General features: G+C 32.2%; 1 protein-coding gene across 2 annotated transcripts in view; it reads right to left on the bottom strand.

The window, feature by feature from the left end:
- LOC137923739 (uncharacterized) overlaps positions 1-22,577 on the bottom strand; it is a 60,776-nt gene that overhangs the window by 14,085 nt on the left and 24,114 nt on the right. For both annotated transcript variants that reach the window (XM_068766999.1, XM_068767000.1), the window contains one exon: positions 19,783-19,893. In XM_068766999.1, the coding sequence (XP_068623100.1) occupies positions 19,783-19,893 (111 nt within the window). The remainder of the gene's footprint in view (positions 1-19,782; positions 19,894-22,577) is intronic.

Raw genomic sequence — 22,577 nt, 5'->3', positions numbered from 1 at the left:
TAGATAATGTAAAGTGGTCTAAAAGTGTGGCTATTTGGCTCGCAATTTAAAAAAAATATAAAAGTGATGTTAGCAGTTACAATTAAACACAGTTTCAAAGAATCTTATAAACGACTAACAGCGTAACAATGTCTTCAGATCCAAAAGGCTATTCAAACGACACGTCGCTTAACCAACAAAACTTACAAATATTCGTATACCCTTTACAAAAAATTGTTAACAATAAAATAATTCCAAAATATGTTTATCTTTTACTTATACTTTTTTATAAAATAAATGATTAGACAACGCGATTATCGGGCATATGTTAATTTTTAAAGGAAAAAGAGAAAAATCAACGTTGAAGCAGCAGGACGTCAACTTCTAGACATATCCGAAATATTTCTAAAAAGATCGATTGGAAGCGACATACATCTATCATCGTCCCACGATCTTCATTCACACATGAACGCTGCACTTCTCGATTCATGGTACCCACCTACAGAGCCTTAAGGCACAACTGTTCAACCGTTCTGCTCGCAATAAGGCTTTTATACGAATCTTCTTATATATAATTCAATCTCCTAGACATAAACCGAGCATAACCTTCTCCATGTTTTATTGACAAACTAAGCTTTTTTCCCTATCACGCGGAAAGTGGGACAACCTTTCAGTCCCGTAAATCAACACGGAAATAAAAATGTAAACATTGAAAGGCGTAAGCGTCTGTTACCTACGCAAATTGAAGCGAAAAGAGTCATTTATCGTAGATCTTAAGCGAAAGTAAAACGAATCGATTTAGAAGAGAATCTAACAAGGCTATCGTAAATTAATTCCGTTCACCGACATTAATTATTCCACGGTCCGCAAGTGCAATAAACCGGAGGACGCCCCGACGAACAATGACGGAGTCTCGAATAGGTACCTTTTATAATACAATAACATTGTTTTAACATTACGCAGACTTCAAGTGCAAGTTATGGTGTGCTAAGTTTGCATTTCAACTTATCTTTTCATATCTAATAATAAAATATTCTTAAAGTTTAAAAAGTAACATGAGACGTGTTTTAGTTGCATAAGAACAAATTTACTATTTGTTCAAAATCGGTGTAAATTACCGAGGTATCAAACATTTTCGTATAACAATTCTATAACAAAAAATTTAGTGTCTTGCGGTTATCCTCTGTAGAAACTAGGAAAGTTAGTATTCACATTATTCTCTACTACTATAGTAATAGTATAGTACAGGTAGTATAGCGAGGGTAGTGAGGAGAGCCTACTAAAACTCAGACGACATTTTATTATAGGAGTTCATTATATTAGAGTCAACATGAATTTGAACTCAACATAATTTTTTTTTCTATCAAATTGGGTTGTTCTGGCTTTCTTCTCATGACGCGTATAAGTGATCATTGTAAATGTTCCTAAGACGATATTAATATAAATAAATTAATAAATTTAAATATTCATAGCTTGGTAACAAACACAAAATTTATACTACGATAATAATTCTATTTACTTTATATTTGATACTTTAAAGGCGACGAATAAGGCACCTTTTCTACATTCAATTAAGATAAAGTGCTATAAAAAACAACGATGTCTTTGTTGAATACTTTTATAACAAAAAATCGATTCTTTCTGATAAGGATTTAATAAGATCACTAGATATGCGCTATTAATTCCGCTAACAAGATACCGTTGCTAAGATTGATGGAAAACAGACACTTTGTAGACATTATGTTAGAACAGAAATACTGTTTCATAAGAAATACATTCTGATATATTACACATTTATTATTATAGGTATACAATTATAATCCTAAAGGAGCAAAATTACTAAATATTTAATATGAGAACTATCGTTTTGTACGTAACTTCCTAAGCACAAAAAATAAAAAAGAATGGCTTGAGTCGAACAATTTAGTACTTTTATATCGTTGAAAGAAATAAAATGCTATATAGAAGGCACCATTCCCCCTAACATTTTCCCGAAGTCTAATTAAGCCTGAAATTCAAGTCGGATAGAATTTTTAATTAAAATTCAGACTTTTTTGCTGTCGCTGCAAAATATCAAATAAATCGAAGACTTCCATATGAATAAAAAAATGCTAATATTTGAGACCTATAGACGGAAGAATGTTCTCTCATAACTTCTCAATTGTTTACTAGTGATTAAATAATAAGTGTAGTATTTATCAAGTACAAATAGAATTAGTGTTATACATATTTTGTATAAGTTTTCTAACACGTTTACACACCTGCCTATTTGTTATATTTGCACCGCTCTAGATGGACTAGTGAAGAATGCTTATAAGACATCCAATCTGCTATTTTACTAAGAGAAAAAAAAGGTAGATACATTTTATATGGGTTAATCCAGTACTGGAACCGAAAGTAATTAAATAATAGTTTATGTATTCAACAATATCCCTGATTACCATCATCAGCCGTACAAGAGAAAATATATCAAGGCAATCAATACATTTCAATTACTAATGACAAAAATGAAACAAAATAATTCTACCTTTACCAGACATACTCGTACATCGTATGAAATATTTTATTTACATTTTTGTAATTATTATTTAAGATTGCTACTGGATATTAGTCACACCAGAAATTTTAAATAGGACAGGTAGGAAGCGGCCTGCATACAGCATCTTCCGAAGACTTTATGATAATCCATCATGACTATTTAGATCAACTACGAATTGGAATACTAAAAAATGGTGACCATTCAAATATGAAATAAATACAAAGGCCTGATCCAAGGTTCCAGAGGTAACCCACGAGTTATGTTATTATAAATAGGTCTCGCCTGAACGCCTTATACCAGTGTTTCCCAATGTAAGCCTACTCCCCATTTCGGGGGAATTCGAAAATGGACTCGACACGAATTTAACCCTTTAGCTCCAGGGCCATTTAAACGCTAGATGTCGGTGCTAATATTAAGGAAAAAGGGAAATTATTAATAGGTGCGATAAATAATTATTAGATGAATTTTTTATTAAATCATTTATAATTTGAATTTTAGTTTTTCGTTATGGTTTGATTTTTCCTTAGAGTATTTAAGTTTATTAAGCGAACAGTTCAATTTATTAACATTATAAATTATGAATGTTACATATGAGAACATACATAAGAATTTTTATATAAGCTTAGGTCGGGCATGGTACAAAAAAGGTTTGCAAACACTGCCTTAAACGCTGTGCCACAATAAACTCTGTAAAACTGAAAATACTAAGACGCAAACAGCATATGTCAATAACAAAGAAATTAACTTATATGTGCAAATGAAAAAATTTCAAGGATCTCTGCGATGAGAAAATCAACTCTACACGAATGCCAATTATTTCGTTTGTTTTTGGTTATAAGTGCAATCTTTAAATTTAGAACGTCGGCTAGTGCTATTGTGGAGGAAGTGGCGCGTGCGACTCTCGTACCATTGCTCACGACTCTCAGCATTGTCGTGACGGCTTTCGAGCCGCATGTAGGGTGAACATTTATCAGCGTTTATCAGAGACATCTTGACTTTTATACCACTGTAACAGTAACGATTATTAACTTCCCTATAGTTCTATGAATAAAAGTGTTTTACAGACACCTTACTTATTTATCTTTCACATAAAACTGTTGATTTTTGATACTGGAAAATTTTAACTATATTTTTAACATGTTCGTTTGGAATTCCAAATTCAAATTTATTACTAAATTTTACTAATTTAGTTTAAGATAATGAACACACTGAAAGGCCTTCAAAGATATCTATTGGGTATATGGAGATATATAATCATCACGCTTGATAGGAGATTTAGCGGTCGCAATGAAGTATGTATGATGTGGAAACTTTTGTGAGCAGTGGTAATCATATATAACGAATGCAAAAACTGTGAATTATATCAAATTGTATCCCAGGAGTTAAACCCGCGACCTACGACCACAAGTCTCAGTTCATACCAAAATAATAATAAAGGACCAATATCTAGCCACCTCCGCACATGCAGTGGTTGTCGTGCATGAAAGTGCACCGCCCGCCAGCCCGCTCGTAAATGCGCATGCGACAGACAATGCCAACTACACAACCGCCACCGTAAATTCACTCAACACGTGTTTCACCCCTCCACGGGGCATCTTCAGGAGTTGTTACACAGATTAGTGCTAAACACCGAGTGAGCTCAGTCCGCTGTCGCTTTGTTATTTATATGTCACCTCCTCCCCACCACAACTTAATGTCACGTGATCGACCACGTGGGTATTTTTATTTTACCCTCTCTTACGCATTTGTTATATTTGAGATTTTACGTAACAGACGAGTGCCCCGACCGATTCCCCAGACAAACCTGCAATAATGGAGAGGAGGAGACATTGACCTGCTCATTAAATACAGGTCCACTACCCGCGTGTCTTATTATTTCTAGCCGTTCCAACACGTCCATATGCAATCCTTTGCTACAGGTGTGCAGCACGTCATAGGAATGACCATGGGGCAAACTATGTCCAGTCTCTAATAAATGTTTAGAAAAATGAGATCTTTCAGGGCGATCATTTCTATATGCGGAAATATGCTCCTTATAACGAATGTTGAAACTTCGACCAGTTTGACCCACGTACACCCCTTCACACCCACCACACTTCAACCTATAAATACCCGACTTTTTGTCAACCTCTGTTTTTTCCTTGCCGTTGCAAATCGCACGCCGAATAGTGTTGTTGGTTCTGAATGAAACAGAAACGCCGTTTTTTCTTAATATTTTAGATAATTTTTCGGATATTGGTCCCAAATACACTAAACTAGACCTACAGTTTTGGACACCGCGCTCAGGTGTCACTGAGTATAAAAGGCCCCTCACTCGCTGGTTCATCTTCTTCCTAATTAAACCATCCACCATTCTCCGCTCGTAGCCATTTGCAACAGCTATTGCATAAATAGTACACAGCAGTCGGTTGCTTATACTCTTTGCATCATACTGGTCAAGATTGTTCTACGAGTATAACTAGATAAAATTTTTTTGTTGAGATTTGGAACATTATCTTAAAAAAAAAGAAAAACAATTCATGGCGATAATGACAAGTCCCTACAAAGAACTAAACTGAATCTCTCATGATGATTTGATGTATGATTTTATTAGTTATTTTCAATTAAATTAATAAATTGAGACTAATTCCATAAAATCATAACTTCATTTACTTTAAAATTTATTTGATCTGGCAACAAATAATCTTTGTTTTTAAACGTATGAATAATGTATTTTATTTAAACGATCATATATATTTGTAAAACTTATTAACCCTATTCCCATTGGACGGTTGATAAGAAAAAAACACTTACAAAACTATGCAGACGATTCGATAAAAAGATATTATCGAGTTTACACTAAGCATCAAATGCGAAGACAAGTAAATGACTTAAAGCGTTAGACTATCGCCTGGGAGTGTTGAACTGGGAAAACTGTCAGCCGCTCCAATAAGTCTAATGAGTCAAGTTTGTTAGTTGATGGAAAGTTTAGCCGAGCCTCTTAGTAATTAACTTAGAAATTAAGTTAGTATTTTTTTGTAAAAGCATTACATGTTACATGTTATTAAAATAATGCCTATTTAAGACACCGATTTTAAGTATAAATGATTAAAACTAATCATTTTTAAAATCTATATAAATATAATAGTATGCGCAGCTGTAGAAGAATGAACCTTGCGATCGTAGGTCGGTTTGATTTTCGAGATACAATGTTATATATTCACATTTTGTGCATTAATTATATAGGATTTCCATTGCTCACAAACAAGTTTCTAGAGGATGAGCGCCTTCTGCATACGATTATACCACACTGCGATTGCCAACCCGCTTGCCAAGCGTGGCGATTATGGTATATTGTTCCATAGATATTTTTTAGGCCTTTGCCTTGGAGTGGGTTCATTAGCTGAAACAACATTATGAATTTAATGGGGTTTAGTCACATAGTAACTACTGTTCATATGAATTGTTATTATAGTAATATATATATATATACATATATATATATATACATATTTATTTAAGTATATCTTGATCGACATCTCAAAATTATTTTGCTATTTCTGAAAGCGTGGAAGTAAAATTGCTATTAAAAATATTCAAATAATGACCAAACACTAAGGTTTTTATAAAACAGACTGCTATATAAGAGAAACTCATTTTGAACACGAAGTGTGTGTGTAGTTTCATATAAAAATAGTTTTGTAAAATTTTTGTATAAAAACCGAATTCAATAATAATAACAACCTTTTATTAATTATCATTTTTTAAACTTTTATAAAGTTTGAACAGAACAGTCAAATCCAAACATTTGATTAATAATTAACATAGAACAACCGCACCTGTTTAATTAATTCATACGCCCATACGATGTGTGCGAATGGAGTATCTAATTTAACATAGTAGGAGCGGTAAAGATTATAATTACCGGTATTACTAATTTAAAAGTTATGATTTAAGACAAAAAAAAACAACGTCCACTCTTCGTTTTCATCCGATAGATGCCCAATGCAAGGTATAGGTCTTCCTCAAAAATCGCCACGATGCCTAGTCTCGCGCTGACAGCATCCAGATATTTCCCGCCACCTTAACCATGTCGGTCCACCTTGTGGTGAGGATACCCACGCCGCGGCAACGTTCAGACAATAGCAAATAGTCATCGCTCCACTTAAATCGAAGCGTGAAACTGTTAAGTCTAATCTATAATCAATATTAGCTTTAAATTATTTTTTATCAGGTCAGTAATATAAGCAATCTTAACATAACAACTCTATACTATCGAATAAATAGAAACATTCAGAGATAGAAATACAAAATGAATGCATCAATCGATATTTTTATGTTAAAAAAGTAGATCTACAACAATATAAGTGTAAGTAATATTTATAAACGTTCCTATAATGAATAAGACAGAAATTAAAATTGCTATTTAAAAAGGTTAATCTAAAAAAGCCTCAATGATATTTATGCATCGTAATGGTTGAGCGAACACTACTTTCTCGCAACATGACCCTTCCCTTGCTAACAGCCTACGCAAATACCTCGACATCTTTTTTTTTCCGAGTAAAAATACCATCGTGATATTGCTAGCATCGACCTCGGGATTATTAACACTACCTTGTGCACTCGTGTTGTATGCAAAATATATTTCTCCGATATTACAAATATATTTACGATGCCTTTATTGGTTCATTAACTGAAGAAATATATAGTTTTTAATTAAAACAAAATAAAACGCGCATCGAATAAATCAAATAAAGATTGTATCTTATTGTATTTTTCTTCTTAGTCATTTCCTCATAATGGAGGGTCGTGTCAAGTCATGTCAGTTCAGTTTCCTGAAAGTTTTATGGAGCCGTGCACGGTTGTGTTGTATACTTTAACTGCGCCAGTTTAACAGTAGTAGTAACACGAAGTAAGTGTACGACATCTATATATTTTACAGCTTTATAAGCTTCTTTAGATTTTCTGAGCAATAAGACCTAAGTCTAGGTTCTCGAGGATTCTTTGATAGAAAACTGTGGATATTCGGATATTTACATTGAACTTTTTAAGACTAGAAAAATTAGTACAGATCGCTTTTCACGGGATACTTAAAGTTGGTCGCTAACATTAAATTGCCAATACGTCTATTGTTTGAATTGTACGAGGCTTAAGCGCTAGGCTTAAGGCTTAATGAAATATAGAGAATATAAGTGCACACATTAGTTTTACTTCGGATCTTCTACCCTTTTTCTTGAACCTTTTCACTGCAGCTTTCTTATATTTGGTTTATTTATAATTACTAAATATATGTAACCAACAAATGTTATCAAAATTTTAACTGAAATCGGTTATTATTCTTAAACATATAACAAACAGTACACGTAAAGTTGCTCAGATCATCTAAGAACTTGAAATTGACAATGCCTGTCCAATTTACTTATATTTAGCGCGAAATACTAAATGTAAGTAAATTGAACAGGCTCAGCCAGTCAGACGCGCAAAATAGCTGTTAACTTTTTGGTCTCTAGAATAGAATATTGACTTATTCATATTGAATTATACTTTTTTCATATAATATGCATATAAATATTTATATATATATATGTACTATATATATGTATACATGTGTATATAAATGATGCATGTATTTGTGTGTAAGTTTTTATATTTTTTTTTAAATATGTATACCCTAAACCGCCCTTTTACTTCGTGTCTCTTATCTCTATTCAAAGTTTGTCTGGAAGAGATCGCTTCGAGCGATAAGACTGCTTGTTGTACCACCACTGTGTAAATCGTTTAATTTTTATTTACCATTTTTTTGTTTAATTTACCTTTAGATATATTTTTGTTGTTATTTTGGTGAAAAAAAAAGTGTAAATAAAGAAAAAAATAGTAGTAGTACTTATTATATAAAAAGGATGGGTAGGTTTAAAAACTTTCAATCAAAATCATTTACACAAATATGCCAACGTAACTATTGAAACGTTACGACAATTGTCTTTACATATTACTAAGAAAATGCATTGTGTATTGTATTATGCAAGTCATTCGAGCGAATTTACGACTAAGACGTTCAATGTAATGTCGTTTGTATGCTTAACGATACGATTGTATTTCCACGGTGTCTAGACTCTACTGTGGTAGCAATGCTATCAAAGATTGCCATTGCCTTTCGATTTTTGTTTACAAACCAGTCTTTAGGTAAATCGTTTTGAAATATCAAATATAAAAGTATCACTAATTTAAATATGATAATAAAAATGTTATATGTTCATCAAAATCGAACCTAAACTATGAGTAACTGTGGTAAGCCAACCGCAGCGATATGCGGCCGTCACTTCTTATTTGCGGTACATGCAACGGTGCGTTAGACGCAGTATACATTATGTATCACATCATATGTTACACATAAAGAGCTTCTAAATTGATATATCATCACTAATTATAACCGGCATTACAAAATAACATTACTATTATAGTAAGTAGTTGAAACATTTTCGTTTGATAAGTTGTAAATATTTAAATAGCAGGGGTGGTCAAGCCCTTTCATACAAGCAATCATATACGTATTTAAAAATATACAAAAAATGTCTTAAAAATTGCTGTAATCATATCTCTTGACAACGTATATGTAAGAGTACGATATATATGTACAGAATTTAAATATTAGGGGGACCGGAAAGTAATATCGTTTCTGCGCATGTCGATATTCGATTGTCATTTGGTAGCTCATAACGTGCATGGAAGACGTTGTATACTAGATGACAAAAAGTCGTTGATAACTAAGATGAATATATTGTTGATTAGAAATAAAAACTTGTTAAAAATGTAGTCATGCGAAGCGACATTACGCTCCGGTTCCCCTAATACTCGTATTGACAAAGTTATGTATTTAATATCTCTTGATAATTCTTTAAGTTTTGAATACAGCACTTTTAGATTATTATTTTAGATGCTGGTTCGCTTGTGTTTTAAATGTACTACAACTTTTTTTAATACATAAAACAAAAATTAAAAGAGTGCTGATAAATATATCCTATATTTATCAAGAGCCGCAAATAATTGTTCAAGGAGCTGAATGTCGCTCGCAAGCTACAGGTTGACCTAAGTCTAGGTACCCCTACCTCTTTTGATCTATAGAGTCTGAATAATAGAAGAATAAGTGTTATCTATAACGACATCAAATAAAACAGCGGCGAAGAAAATAGGGCGGGCTATTTTTTCTTCTTGCTTTGAGTTTGTTGAGACAAACTTATTATTTTACATACATTTTTATACAGTGTTTTACATACTCATTTAGCTACATGAATAAATAAAAATGCATTACCAAATAGATTTCTAACCTCGAGAACGGCTTGATTGTAATCGCATTTTTATTTTCTTCAATATTTGTTAAAGATGAAGATAAAAAAAAGGAAAAATCGATGACTTAAAACAATATTTTTTCCCAAGGCAATCACAAAGTAAATTCAAACACCTATCCCTAACGGTTAAACATTTGAAGTTAATCAAAACTAAAGAAGGCGTGTTAGTTAATTAAAAGCATTAAATCAAATAATTTCGCGTACAATATAGCATTACAATGGAAATATAACACAATATTACTAGAGTCTTTTAAGTGACGAAAGTGATAACTTTACACTTTCATTCCTAAGAAATTGTTTATTAGAAAGATATAAATCAATTATTAAAAGATAACTTTGAAATACCAGTCATCGTGTTAACCTATGGGGAAGGCCTATTATGCCTTGCAATTGGTATCTATAGGCTGATATGATGATGGTGATGATTAGACAGCATCAGGCAGTCCAGTTGTCATCGTCGTCTTTAAGTGTGTAATCTATAGGGGATACAAAATAATCGCCACGCTTGGCAAGTAGGTTGGAAATCGCAGTGTGGTAGGATACGAAAAAGACGCTGCTGCCTATTCTCTGGCAACTTATTTGTGTGTAGTTGCAATCCTATATAATTAATGCACAAAGTGTAATTTATAAGATTGTATCCCGGGAATCAAACCGGCTACCTACGATCGTAATTTCAACTTTTGTCATTACGATGCCTACTGGGACAGATGTTAATAAATATACAAATAATTTTAAATATTTCGCTTCGCATTTTAAAATTTTTTCTCCGTCAAAATATAATAAAAACTTGTGCGTCATCTTGGTTGTGAACGTCAACACGATTTTAGGTTTTTATAAAAAAAAGTAGATTACAATTTGTAATTACACAAATGTACAAGCTTAAATCTCCATCGCTAGGACAGTTGTTGTCTAGGTAAAAACGTGACATTTGCGTGTCGTGCGAATAGTTACAACAGGTAAAGGACGAACGTGTCAAGGCCCTAATGAATACGCCCGACGGGTCACGCCTTGCCGAAACAATTTGTCAGAAATATTAAATAACATTAATATAATTATATATTCCGCTAATTAATAAACATGCTAAATATATGTTATTGTTATATGATATATCAATGGCATTACATATAATATCTCAATACAATAAATCTTTGTATGTACTGCTCGAATGTTTACACACGAACAGCAATTATCAATGAGAACACCATATTGCGAAAGTAAAACATAATATAAAATGCTTAAACAAAGATCATATTGAGAAACGTTATTTTATTAATTATAGTAAACAATTTGGTTAGTTAAGTATCAGCAAAAGCAACAGTTTAATGTTCGTATTCGTCCGACGATAGTTAGCTTGATTGAAACTTATATACTAACCGTATATTAGCCTCCTGTATCCTCCTACCTAATTAAGGAAGACGCTACTAGATACAGGCTGTTTCCAACTGGCCTTATCGGAAATTTATGGGTGAGGCCTAAGACAAGCAGTGAACATCGTATGGATTAAATTACGACAAAAATCTTCTAATTAAGTATGTTTATATTAATAACTATCGGTACCCGCGAGTTCGTCCGCGTGGAATTTAACAAAAAAGATTTTTTTTTCATAAAAGGATTTTTCTAAATAAATTAGTTAAGTCTATGATATTTCTTATTATATCAGCTACCTGCCAGTATAATTTCTGTCGAAATCGGTCCAGCCACTTCATAAATTAGCCGGAAAAACCAGACAGACAATTTTAAAAATTTAATTTTGGAATATATATGCGTATATGTACATATATCACATATGAATATAGTAAAAAGCGGTTATTATAATATTACACACTGACACTCCAATTTTATTTATCTATATGTAAGAATTAGATGATGGACATTAATTATATGTATAATGGATATATTTTATAAGTGTCTTATTAATTTCTTTTATAATTTGACATTTACACACATTCCTTCTCCACTCTACCCTGGGTTGACTGTTAGATACAGTCAGTCCGTGGTAAAGGTCTTTAAAGTAAAAGTTTTTGGTCATTTGATCTGTTAATAATTAAAAAAAAGTCATGTATTTAATAACCTGGGTTCCATTGTTAAACTTTTAGTTCATCATAAAATCACCAAAGAATTTAAAACATTAAATGGAATTAATTTACATTAACAGTTATTTTGTGTTTAGTCATTAACAAGTTGCAAGCATATCACGCAAACAATTAAGTGGAATCTTTTACCAGATTAGGACAGGAGCAACTGGTAGGCTTTTGTTGTAGAATAGTTACTAATTAATTCTAAAAAAGATAGGTAAACCAGAAGAGATAAACAGTCGAACATTCAAGTTCTTATTTTAAACTAAACATTCGAAATACGTAATTTGAGCATCAATTTGTTTAATAAAAAGAAAGAACTGACAAGACCAGCTAGATAATAAAAAAGTCGAAGTATTAATTGGCGATTTCATTAATGCCCTGGTAATTATTGGTGTCGGCTTCGAACCATAGCCGTTTTGATGTTATTTAATTTTCTAGAGAAAAAGAACAAATGATTAAAATTGTTATTTTATTATACACAGTATCATTAATTTAATATGTATATATATTTTTGTAATGTTCAGCAGTAACTTTCTACGGCTAATATTATGATGATATATTTTACGAAAAAATTTATTCAAGCCCAAAAATCATCAAACTTAATATCTCTCAATTTCATATCATGTAAACTAATAAGTTTTGGTTTTGTACATATAATCATTCGATAAAAAAATATGTCGTGACGACTTAAAACTAGAGAAAATGAAGGTCTGCTTGTGTCAAGGAAACTGAATTTCATAGTCACAGAAAAGAAAGCCGTTAACCATCGGGAATTACATGTTTTGTTATTTTATAACAAAAAAGTAGTTACACATATGTAGACTTCAAATATGTAACAAAAATCGGGAATGAATTATTACACACATACAAATTTGGCAATAATACTCTATCTCAAAGAAGTAAATCAATTATGAGTGTAGCTACAAATAAATAAAATTTAACGGAAAACAAATGAAGACACAATTTTCGTTTATCACATATTAAAGCTGTTTGCCCGTTGCTTAACCTTCAAAAACTTAAGGCTTTTTACAGCAACTAAGCTTAAAGGTTCTTGGTGCTACGGTTTGGATCATTACGTCACGTATTCTACTGGTTTTTGGTGGATGTTCTATGGAGTGACTTGATTTAAAGACCTCTACCTTTTACTTGGGCTGTCATTCGATATATGTATTCCAAGGGTGCTTGTGATGGCTGATCCATGACAAGATCGGTTGCTATTATCATATTATAAACGTAGTTATTGATTGTTAAACAAATTTGTAACATCTACATAATCATAATTCTTGAGTATTGTGACAATATTTACACATTATACATTGCCTTTGTTGAAAAGTTCTCTAAATATAGAATACCTAAATTACTTATCTACACAGACGTTTCAAATAAATAGCTTTACGTGAAGCACACGAGGCGGGGCTCGAACTACGCAACAAGACATTTCAATCAACATTAAGCTTCTCAATAAAGACGTCTAATTTATTATACTTCTAACGGCAGGGTTTATTTTAAGGATCTTTCGTATATCTTGGTTTTAGTATTATTTAAGTACTTGTAGTTAAAGCCGTGGCACAATTATGCTAACTTATTTAAAATCAAATTAGGTTAATGTGATTTTTACTAATAAAGATATAAACGAAGATTAAATTTTCTTATTATTATCACTGGCTGTATTTACATCCCTAAAAACATAAGTGTATCAAATATAACATGTGGAGACTTGACATAAATTAACTTAGAATGATATAAATATCAATGTTTATCGAAAATGTTTTCAAAGCATTTTGATTTTAATTTTTGACTACAAAATCGCCAAACTGTACACAATTTTTTGGCAAAACAGGCTCTCTTGGAGACAAGGAACCAATATATAGGGTGGGCCAAGAATTCGTTAACATTTAAACCCTACACCCCAAGCAAACACAACGAACAAGTTCTTGGCACCGATGCTACTGGAGTGTGTACAGTCTATCTACAACATGGTTTTAGCAAGATGGAGCCACTTGTCACAGAACAGACAAGTCCCTACTGACGGTCAAAGAAATGGTTCCGGAAAAGCTGATTTCCAGACGAGGCGACATTCCATGGCCACCCAGGAGCTATCTATCTCTAGCCGACTTCATTTCATGGGGTTATTTAATGAGTTGTATCTATAATTATAAACCAAATACGTTTCGTCAACTAAAAAAAATAAGCGAAGAAATGTGGTCGATCTCGCGGTCTTTTTGCCGACAAGTATTATCAAATTTCATTAGGATCATATAGTTTTTAAAAAATAAATTCCAACTAATTACCTTTCCTGTAAATAAAAAGTTATATTTATAAGAATTTTCATTTGAATTTTAACTAATTCGTGTCCCTTCCCTCTCTATTACCTAAGTAGATATAAATATTTACACATTCATAAGAATTAGTCACAACAATATTTTATGCATAAAAAGTATTAATTTTTTTCACCAGAGTCCTTCTATTTGGACGTTTCATTACATTTCTTAGGAAGCCAATTTCTACACACATACAATTCAATGAAGCTAGCGTGGTCAAAGAGCAAACAGCGTGAGTAAGTAACAGAAAAAAATGACGCATTAAGCGCCTTTAATCTATTATACATGTAAGTGATTAATAAGCTATTTACATCTTATTACACTTACAATTACATTTTATTCATATGTTAATCATTATGAATGTATAGCTTATTAGTTTACAGAAAGCTTTATATCTTTTACAATTATTTACAATTACCCTGCATAAAGTGATCACTCAAAATATTTTATTTACATTATTGAAACGCGACAGGCGAATAATTTCTGGTAATACAAAGTCTGCAGGGTCAGATAGTAAATAGAGAATAATTTTATTACATAGTAATCTTTATATTAGTTATATGTGAAACCACTGATGTTGAATACGGTGTACCATACATCAACTGGACGATAATTGACGATGTCTATAACTACGAATTAACTCGTTTAAAGCTTTTACACCTATAGTAGATCAATTATATTACTAAGTGATAAAAAATAGGATTTGCATGTCTTTTGTTTCAAGTTGCATCGCATGTTGTCACGTACATCTACGTGAAAGGAAATGCACGCAACGTGCAAACGTAGTCACATATAACCTTGTCCAATCAATTATTTACTACACTATGATGTTACGTGATGTTAAGATAAACATGCACCGATATAATATAGCTTGTATATCCAAATTTTTTATCAATCATTATTTAATGTTCAATGAAAACCATTATTATACAAGTCAGTTAAGATAATTGTGAATATTTGACGTGATTGTTTATTAGCCGTGAAGGTTTTATTTATTTACACGATTCTGTTAAATTTAAATTTTCAATGTCGGATAGACGGACGCTCAAGGTGAAACTAACAAAGAACAAAGGAAAGTAATGTTTCCTCAATTAACTTCCTCGGTGTCTAATCTCGTCTTCTATTGCGAATACTTTAAGTAACCACATACATAATACGTACAGCACATATATGTATTATAACCTAATATTCATTAACCTTCATTATCGATGACAAGGCTGGAATGTGAATTAATATATTCTTGTTGGTGCATTTGGTTTTTTTTTTGATGTGTCGCCCTTTATTAGCGACCTCTCGTTCACTCCTATCTGGTGAGGGACAGGGTCTATTTATTACTTTAATAATTTTTTGACATTTTTTAATATATTTTCTTTCTCTTCTTGCATTCTTCACAATATCTTACATTCGTCAACTATTTTCTGTCACAATCTAGCATTCCCATTCGTACTTGTCTCTTTTTGCTTACTTCGCTTTCGCTCTCAATATTACCCAGTAGGTTCTTCTCGGTGCATTTGTTTATAATTATATTGTCTATATATAATAATACTGACCATGAGAATACGAGTTGAGGTTTTCACGTCAACCACTTCAATGTTTTTAAGAATCCTTGAAGATCGACAGGGAACTGGCCGTGCGGCGTTCATAGCCGAAGCAGTTGAAAGGAATCTCTGCACCCAGGAACGAATTAAATTTATAATCGGTCCATCATTTATGTATCTAATACGGAAGTGCTAATAAAATTATCGACGAGCATTTACGTAATCGCGCGATGCTCACTCGACCACTGCAACATCGTGACTAAGAAAACCGCATGGTCAGTTATTCCAGCGACACCACCTTTCCCCCGCACCGTTTATTACTTTTTTTAAATAATCCTATTTTAAAGCACAAATTTGCTACCAGGCACTCTTGTGTATCCTTATTATTTATAAATATGTATTTGCCCATATATACTTTTATCATGTTAGCTGAAAGAAGTTAGAAAAACCTTAGAAAACCGTAAAACTACATCTTGTGGCGGCAAATTAAGCTAATTTAGTTTTTTGACGGGGAATAGGCATTAAGTCCGCTTGCCATATTGTTACGGATTGACACATAGTAACTTTTAGAATTTATAAGTTTAAATTATTTAATAATAATTTTAAAAATGTCAACACAAAAAGAAAAAAAAGTAATGCCAAAACGTCCTTAGCTTTAAAATAAATAGAAATTAGAAACATCCATTACAACTGGCGGCCATGTCAGGACTCGAACCTGCATTCTTCGGATGCATTCGGTTTTGTGCAAATTTTAAATAAAATAAATAATATTTGCATATAACTCGTTCTCTTAGCCAAGACTATTGAGGAAATTTAATACATAAAAATACCAATCAAACGTTTGTTTTCCTGTTTTAAAATATCCTTGATAAATCATTCCTTTCCCCAAGCGGTTATTGCACAAGTATCCGTTTTATTTGGGAATGTACACTGTATTTTGTGTAACTGATATAATATCATTTGGTTAAAATGAACGGCACTTGTTGCGGTTAAATTAAATAATTCTGTATGAAAAGTGTATATTTGATAGACAGATTTGAGCCAATATTAATGACCAAAGTAAATAGGTAATTCTAATAAAAGTACATACCAATATCATTTCGAATAAAGGTTATTTTCCGATATTGTCACTATTCTTAATGATTTGAATCATTAAATAAATCTAATTTTTTTTACAGAAGTTCATAAAGCAAAAAGTTGCAAAAATTTTTTTAATTGATAATAGAGCTTGAGAATGAATTGCTCTAACTAGTCTATAAAAAATATTTTAGAAGTGATCATATAGAAAATTCGTCTGAGTTTGTTATGGGGTCTTGTCATATAAGGGCGCGTTAAGAACCTTGGTTGCTTTAAGTTGAATTCCTTATGGGGGAGTTTAATCTGATTAGTTTCCATCTGGGTTCTTCTGGCATTCTTCACATGTCGTACAAAACTGGAGATTTTTAATCATCCCACGTAGATAATAATTTTAATAGATAAATATGTTCTATAATAAACAATTTAGAAACCAAGCTATTTTCTCGGCAAGGCGGGATAGGTTGGGATGCTATAAGTGAACAAGCGCAAGGGTGTGTAAAATAACGGTTATTAATATCGTTATGCTTTGTTCCCCGACCGTGAAATATCTTGGATTACACACATATGTATAATTATGTTTCTTTTAATCAATTAATTTCTTTGTCTCCTTTCTTCCATCGGACAACAAGACGAACGGACTCAAGATATTCATACACGATTGAATTCCCTTCAAATCGCACTAAGCTTTTTGATATGACTTTTATAGTGCGAACCATGGTATAGAATAACCTACCGGTCGTTGTTTCCTATTAACTATAACTATGGAGTCTTCAAGTTAAAAGTGAATTGGTTTCTTCTAGGCAAGCATGTAGCACTGTAGACCTCATCATTACTTAACATCAGACGAGAAAACATCTTTTAAATCTTCCAACTATTTACAATTAATTTAATTTAGACAAGTGTTGACATATGTATCCTTTATATCCATAGTATGTATCCTTTTAAGTTCTCTGTTATAATAAATACGAGAAATTACAACATTAATTAACCCTTTCAGGACCATAAGGTTACGGTACCTTATTTAATCAATTTAGCTAGATGTAATGAATTAATAGGCATCCTAAAAACATAATTTATACTAAAAATTCAAAAAAGTTTTACATTTTTTTTGGAAATTTATGGGACAAATATGTCCCTATGGTCGCTAAGGGTTACTTTCTACTTAAACTCTAAATTTTGGTTTACTTATTGGTAAGTCTGTTTTGTTGTAAATAATGTACATTTGTTACTTAGTGTACTTTTTTTTACTTGTTTATGAATAATATAAATATAATAGGGCAAGTTATTTGTGGTACTCGGCGAAACAATTCCTGTTGTTAGATGATTGGTTAGTGATTAGATGGATTGTTTTTTTGAGACGTTGAAGGTTCAGGTGATTCTTGCCGTTGAAGAGTCGTCGTTTCTTCAACCTCGACATCAAATACCCCTTGGTAATCATCCTGTACTAGAAGTCTTTGGTCGTCGTCATCAAGCACTAAATCATCTTCCTCATCGCTATCGTCACCCACAAAAATTTGAAGAATTTTATTTTTTCGAAGTTCAAAAACTCCACGTCCCTTACGAAACATATTCTGAGAAAAATATGAATAAGAAAATGATAGTATTTTGGTATATCACCAAACCAAAAGTTAAGAAATTCCGTATAAAAAGTATCCCTTTACGCCGACAGGGACATCCGTGTCCCATAATCTTTATAACGATTTATCACAAAATACAACATAAATACATTACTACTGAATATTTAGAATAACAATTTACTTAACAGGTAATGATAATTTGACACTGTTAAAACTTGAAAAGCACTTTTACAATATCAATTATTTATTCCAAACAGCAGATCATTCGCGCCAAAAGAACTCTGACGTTCCGATGACGATAAACAATAAACGGTGTTAGTTTTCCTATATTGCCAGTAAAAAATAATAAAAAGGTACTTTCCGAAATATTAAAACAAAAAAATAATTTACAATGGTTACGTAAATATTTAATTAATCCATGATTTTTGCTTGGGACACCGGCGTCCCCGTGGTCGTGAAAGGGTTAAATAATGTTATTTATATGGTTGTAACATTAATTATTAAAGGCGTTTAAATATCTCATTTGAATTATATAAGGAAAATGATTAAGTAATCTAAGAATTCTTTTCTGATGAATCGAGCCTAATGGAGTGTTTTTTCTATTACATACATGAGTAGTGGCCGCCCAGTGGTAAAGACTGACTTGAGATCGCAAGTCGCGGGTTCGATTTCCAGGATACAATCTTATATACATCACACTTTGTTTAATAATTATATAGGATTGCCACTGGTCATAAAAAAGTTTCGATAGGATGGGTAGCAGAGTCACTGCGTACTATAGTACCACAACGTGATCGCCAACTTGCCTGTCAAGTGGGCGGTTATGATATATCTCCCTATAGAAATCTGTGAGGGTTACAATTACTTTATTGGACCTTCATTACTACACACACACTAACTATCTTTAAAATCCTTAATGTGAGATAAGTGGCATTATACAACACACTTTAAGAGGCATATTATTTAACTATGTTGTAAGACTAGTGTAATTTCTGTTGTTGTTGCAATTTTACGGTAAGGATCTTCATTTACACATACACACGCACTCGGATCTACCACATTCAAACTTATTTATATATAAATATTTTCTCTTTGGACTTTATTATTGTCACAGGTATAAATTCCTTTCATTATCTACATGTTTAACCCTTTTTTACCTAGAAATGAAGTCAGAGGATTGAACAATAATTGTATTAAAATATTTAATGATATGCAGTTATGTTGAACTATGTAAAACTACGTAAATAAATCTTTAATGATAAACTAAAGAGAAGATATAGATTAACTTATAACTTTATCACATCTGTAGTGTTATTTCGGATTGAGACAGATAATATTTTAAACTTACTTGTCGGTCGGAACTTGGAGACATCCGTTCCACATTTTTCTCTGTTGTATAAAAGCTTCTTACAAACGCGCCAGGGTCCGTAGTAGCCTTGGTCGAAGTTCGGGTTCTCCACTGCAAAAGAAATTAAAATTACTTATACTGTTTATTGAATTAAAATTTGTTAAAGCTAAGCTACACTACAATATTTAATAGGGCCGCTCTGCCGTGAAATGACTACATTTAAATATAATAAAAAGAGCGATAAAGCATATTACTTGTACAAAGTCATTAGACGCTTATTTATTATATTAACAGTTTTACTACGAGGGATAAATACACTACATATTTTTCTCACACGTAGCAGTATTTCATAAAATTATCATGCATAACTAATAGTATAATTAAATAAAAGTAATATTAAAAAAGCAAGAACCGAAATATTCCAGCGTATTGACAAGAAGTGACAATGGGCAGGTCACTTAGCGTGCAAGCCACATAGCCTGCCGACCTGACTATCGCTGGGGATTTAACCCTTCGAGTGCTGCAACATGGCGCCTGTTTGTGTCAGAAATGATTTTTTTTAAATGATAAGTAAAATAATATTATTTATGATCCTGTCGTCTGTAGTACATCCAGAGCAGGCAATTTTAAACTGTATTTTTAAGGTGATTTGATATAATGTAGCCTACGTTGTTACGGGCAGCTCTGACCCGTACGCTCCCGGGGAGTTCGGACAGTTATGTCCATAGACAGTTGAGAGGTTAAGGCTGTAAAAGTGGAGACCGGCCGTAGAATATCCTCTCATGTAAGACGTGGACAGACATAATTGGATGCGGGACGCTTCCAATCAGTCTTATTGTATATCTTTATTTTTATTACTAGTAGTGATTACTATTATTTTTTGTTCTTGTTACGATTCTAATAGTATTATAAGGCAAATTACATTTAATTGATGTGTTATCTACGTGACTCTAAGGCATTAGTTATTCTTAGATCATGAGCTCGCATAGACACTAGCTTCACGTCTTTATAGAGAATAGATAAATATAGAATGTAGGCGAGGCATTATTGCTTATCAGTTACCTACTAAGAAATAGTATTTCAAGGTCATGTATAGAACATATGAACTTTCTGGAATGTTCATGAATGCCACGATATCATTCTTTCCAGGGAGCGAGGATAATGTTATACTACTATGTAAATATATGTCTATATTTATTTGTATGTTATGAATTAATATTTTATGTGAATAAATATATTTAGTGTTAATTTTATTATTTCTTTTCTTTGACTACAATGTAAAAATGCGATCTAATAAAAACAAAATAATTCTATAAAATAAACATATTAATTTGAACATATTAAACATCGCTGAGAAACGGCTATGCAAGTCAAATTGAGGTCATTGCACTCAAAAACAAAACATCTTTTGAGAGCAAAATTAGTATAATTTTAGTATTCAGAGGTCAGACATGTCACAAACAAACAGGTTTACGGCGAGTCTCTCGCCGTAAACAGTGACAGAGACCCCCTAAACTTAAATAATGTAGCCGCCGGGAATTATTCGTGAGCAAATATTTAGACTATTACGTAAGCAGTTTTGAAGGTAACAAAACAGCATTTACAGGCAACAACGCTACAAATATCGCGTTACTATCATTTAACTTCATATTTAAAAAGTAATTAACTTTTTACACATTTGTTTGGACTAGTGACAAACACCTTATGGAAAGGTAAAGATTCCGTATACATGTAGTTCATTATATTAATTTCACCATCACCATAATTTCAGTCATAGGACGTCCACTGCTGGAGATGGGCCAATACATTAAAAATAAGACCTGTAGGATGCCATTTGCATTCAGCCTATTCTTACGACCTTAATAAGGTGATCTGTCCACTTTGCTTAATTAATCCGTTAATAAATAACATTGACGCCTACATTGTTTCTGATTAAAAAATCCAAAGTTATAGCATAACTTTATTAATACTAATTGAATATTTATTATTGTTTTAGAAAACGAGTCTCAAATATAAAGTTACATATTATTTTTTGATTTGATAATGGTAAAACTGACGCCATAGAAATGTGGTACTGGAGATGGATGTTTAAAATCCCGTGGACGATGCACCGAACCAACATTTTGATCCTCAAAGAACTCAACATAAAGAAGAAGTTGTCGTCGGTTTTGCAACTACGAATCCTAAAGTTATTTGGACATGTCACCCGTATTGAAGACTCAATGGAACGTTTGGTGGTACATAAAAAAGTTGAAGGCAAGCAATCTCGCGAACGCTCTCTAACAAAACAGAACTTATTAAACTGCTATTAAAAACTCAAGGAAAAAAAATAAATGCTCGAGCTACATAGCGATGTATAGCGATAGCAGAGTAGGCAACAGAACTGACAGTGGAGTGACTACGACCACTCTGACGGGAGTGCAGGTCTGAGAAGAATTACATTTGAATAAATTTCCATTGGTAAGCTAAGGTCGTTGAAATATTTCATTAAGGTTAAACCGTTTAAAATATAGACCAGAAATTTGCAATGCTTAGTGTTAAAGTTTTAAAAGATTTGTTATGCGTTATACAGTAAAAACTCTTTATTCGCGTGGTATACGTTCCATAAATATGCCGCGAATACAGAAACTGTGGATACGGAATGATAATTTATATAAGATTATACAATACGTTCTTGGATGACATAAAAAGAAAACTATAAAATGATAAATTTAAATGAAGTTTTTTGATATTTTAATTAATTATCTTAAGTCTTAAATAATATTTTGAAGAATTTTTTAATTTTCTCATGCTTG

The sequence above is a fragment of the Battus philenor genome, unplaced genomic scaffold (assembly GCF_028537555.1).
Source record: "Battus philenor isolate CCGP_79_NKW_IND1 unplaced genomic scaffold, ilBatPhil1.0.hap1 SCAF_22, whole genome shotgun sequence".
NCBI lineage: Eukaryota > Metazoa > Arthropoda > Insecta > Lepidoptera > Papilionidae > Battus > Battus philenor.
The sequence above is the reverse complement of the archived record's forward strand: the minus strand, read 5'-3'. Positions and strand labels throughout refer to the sequence as shown.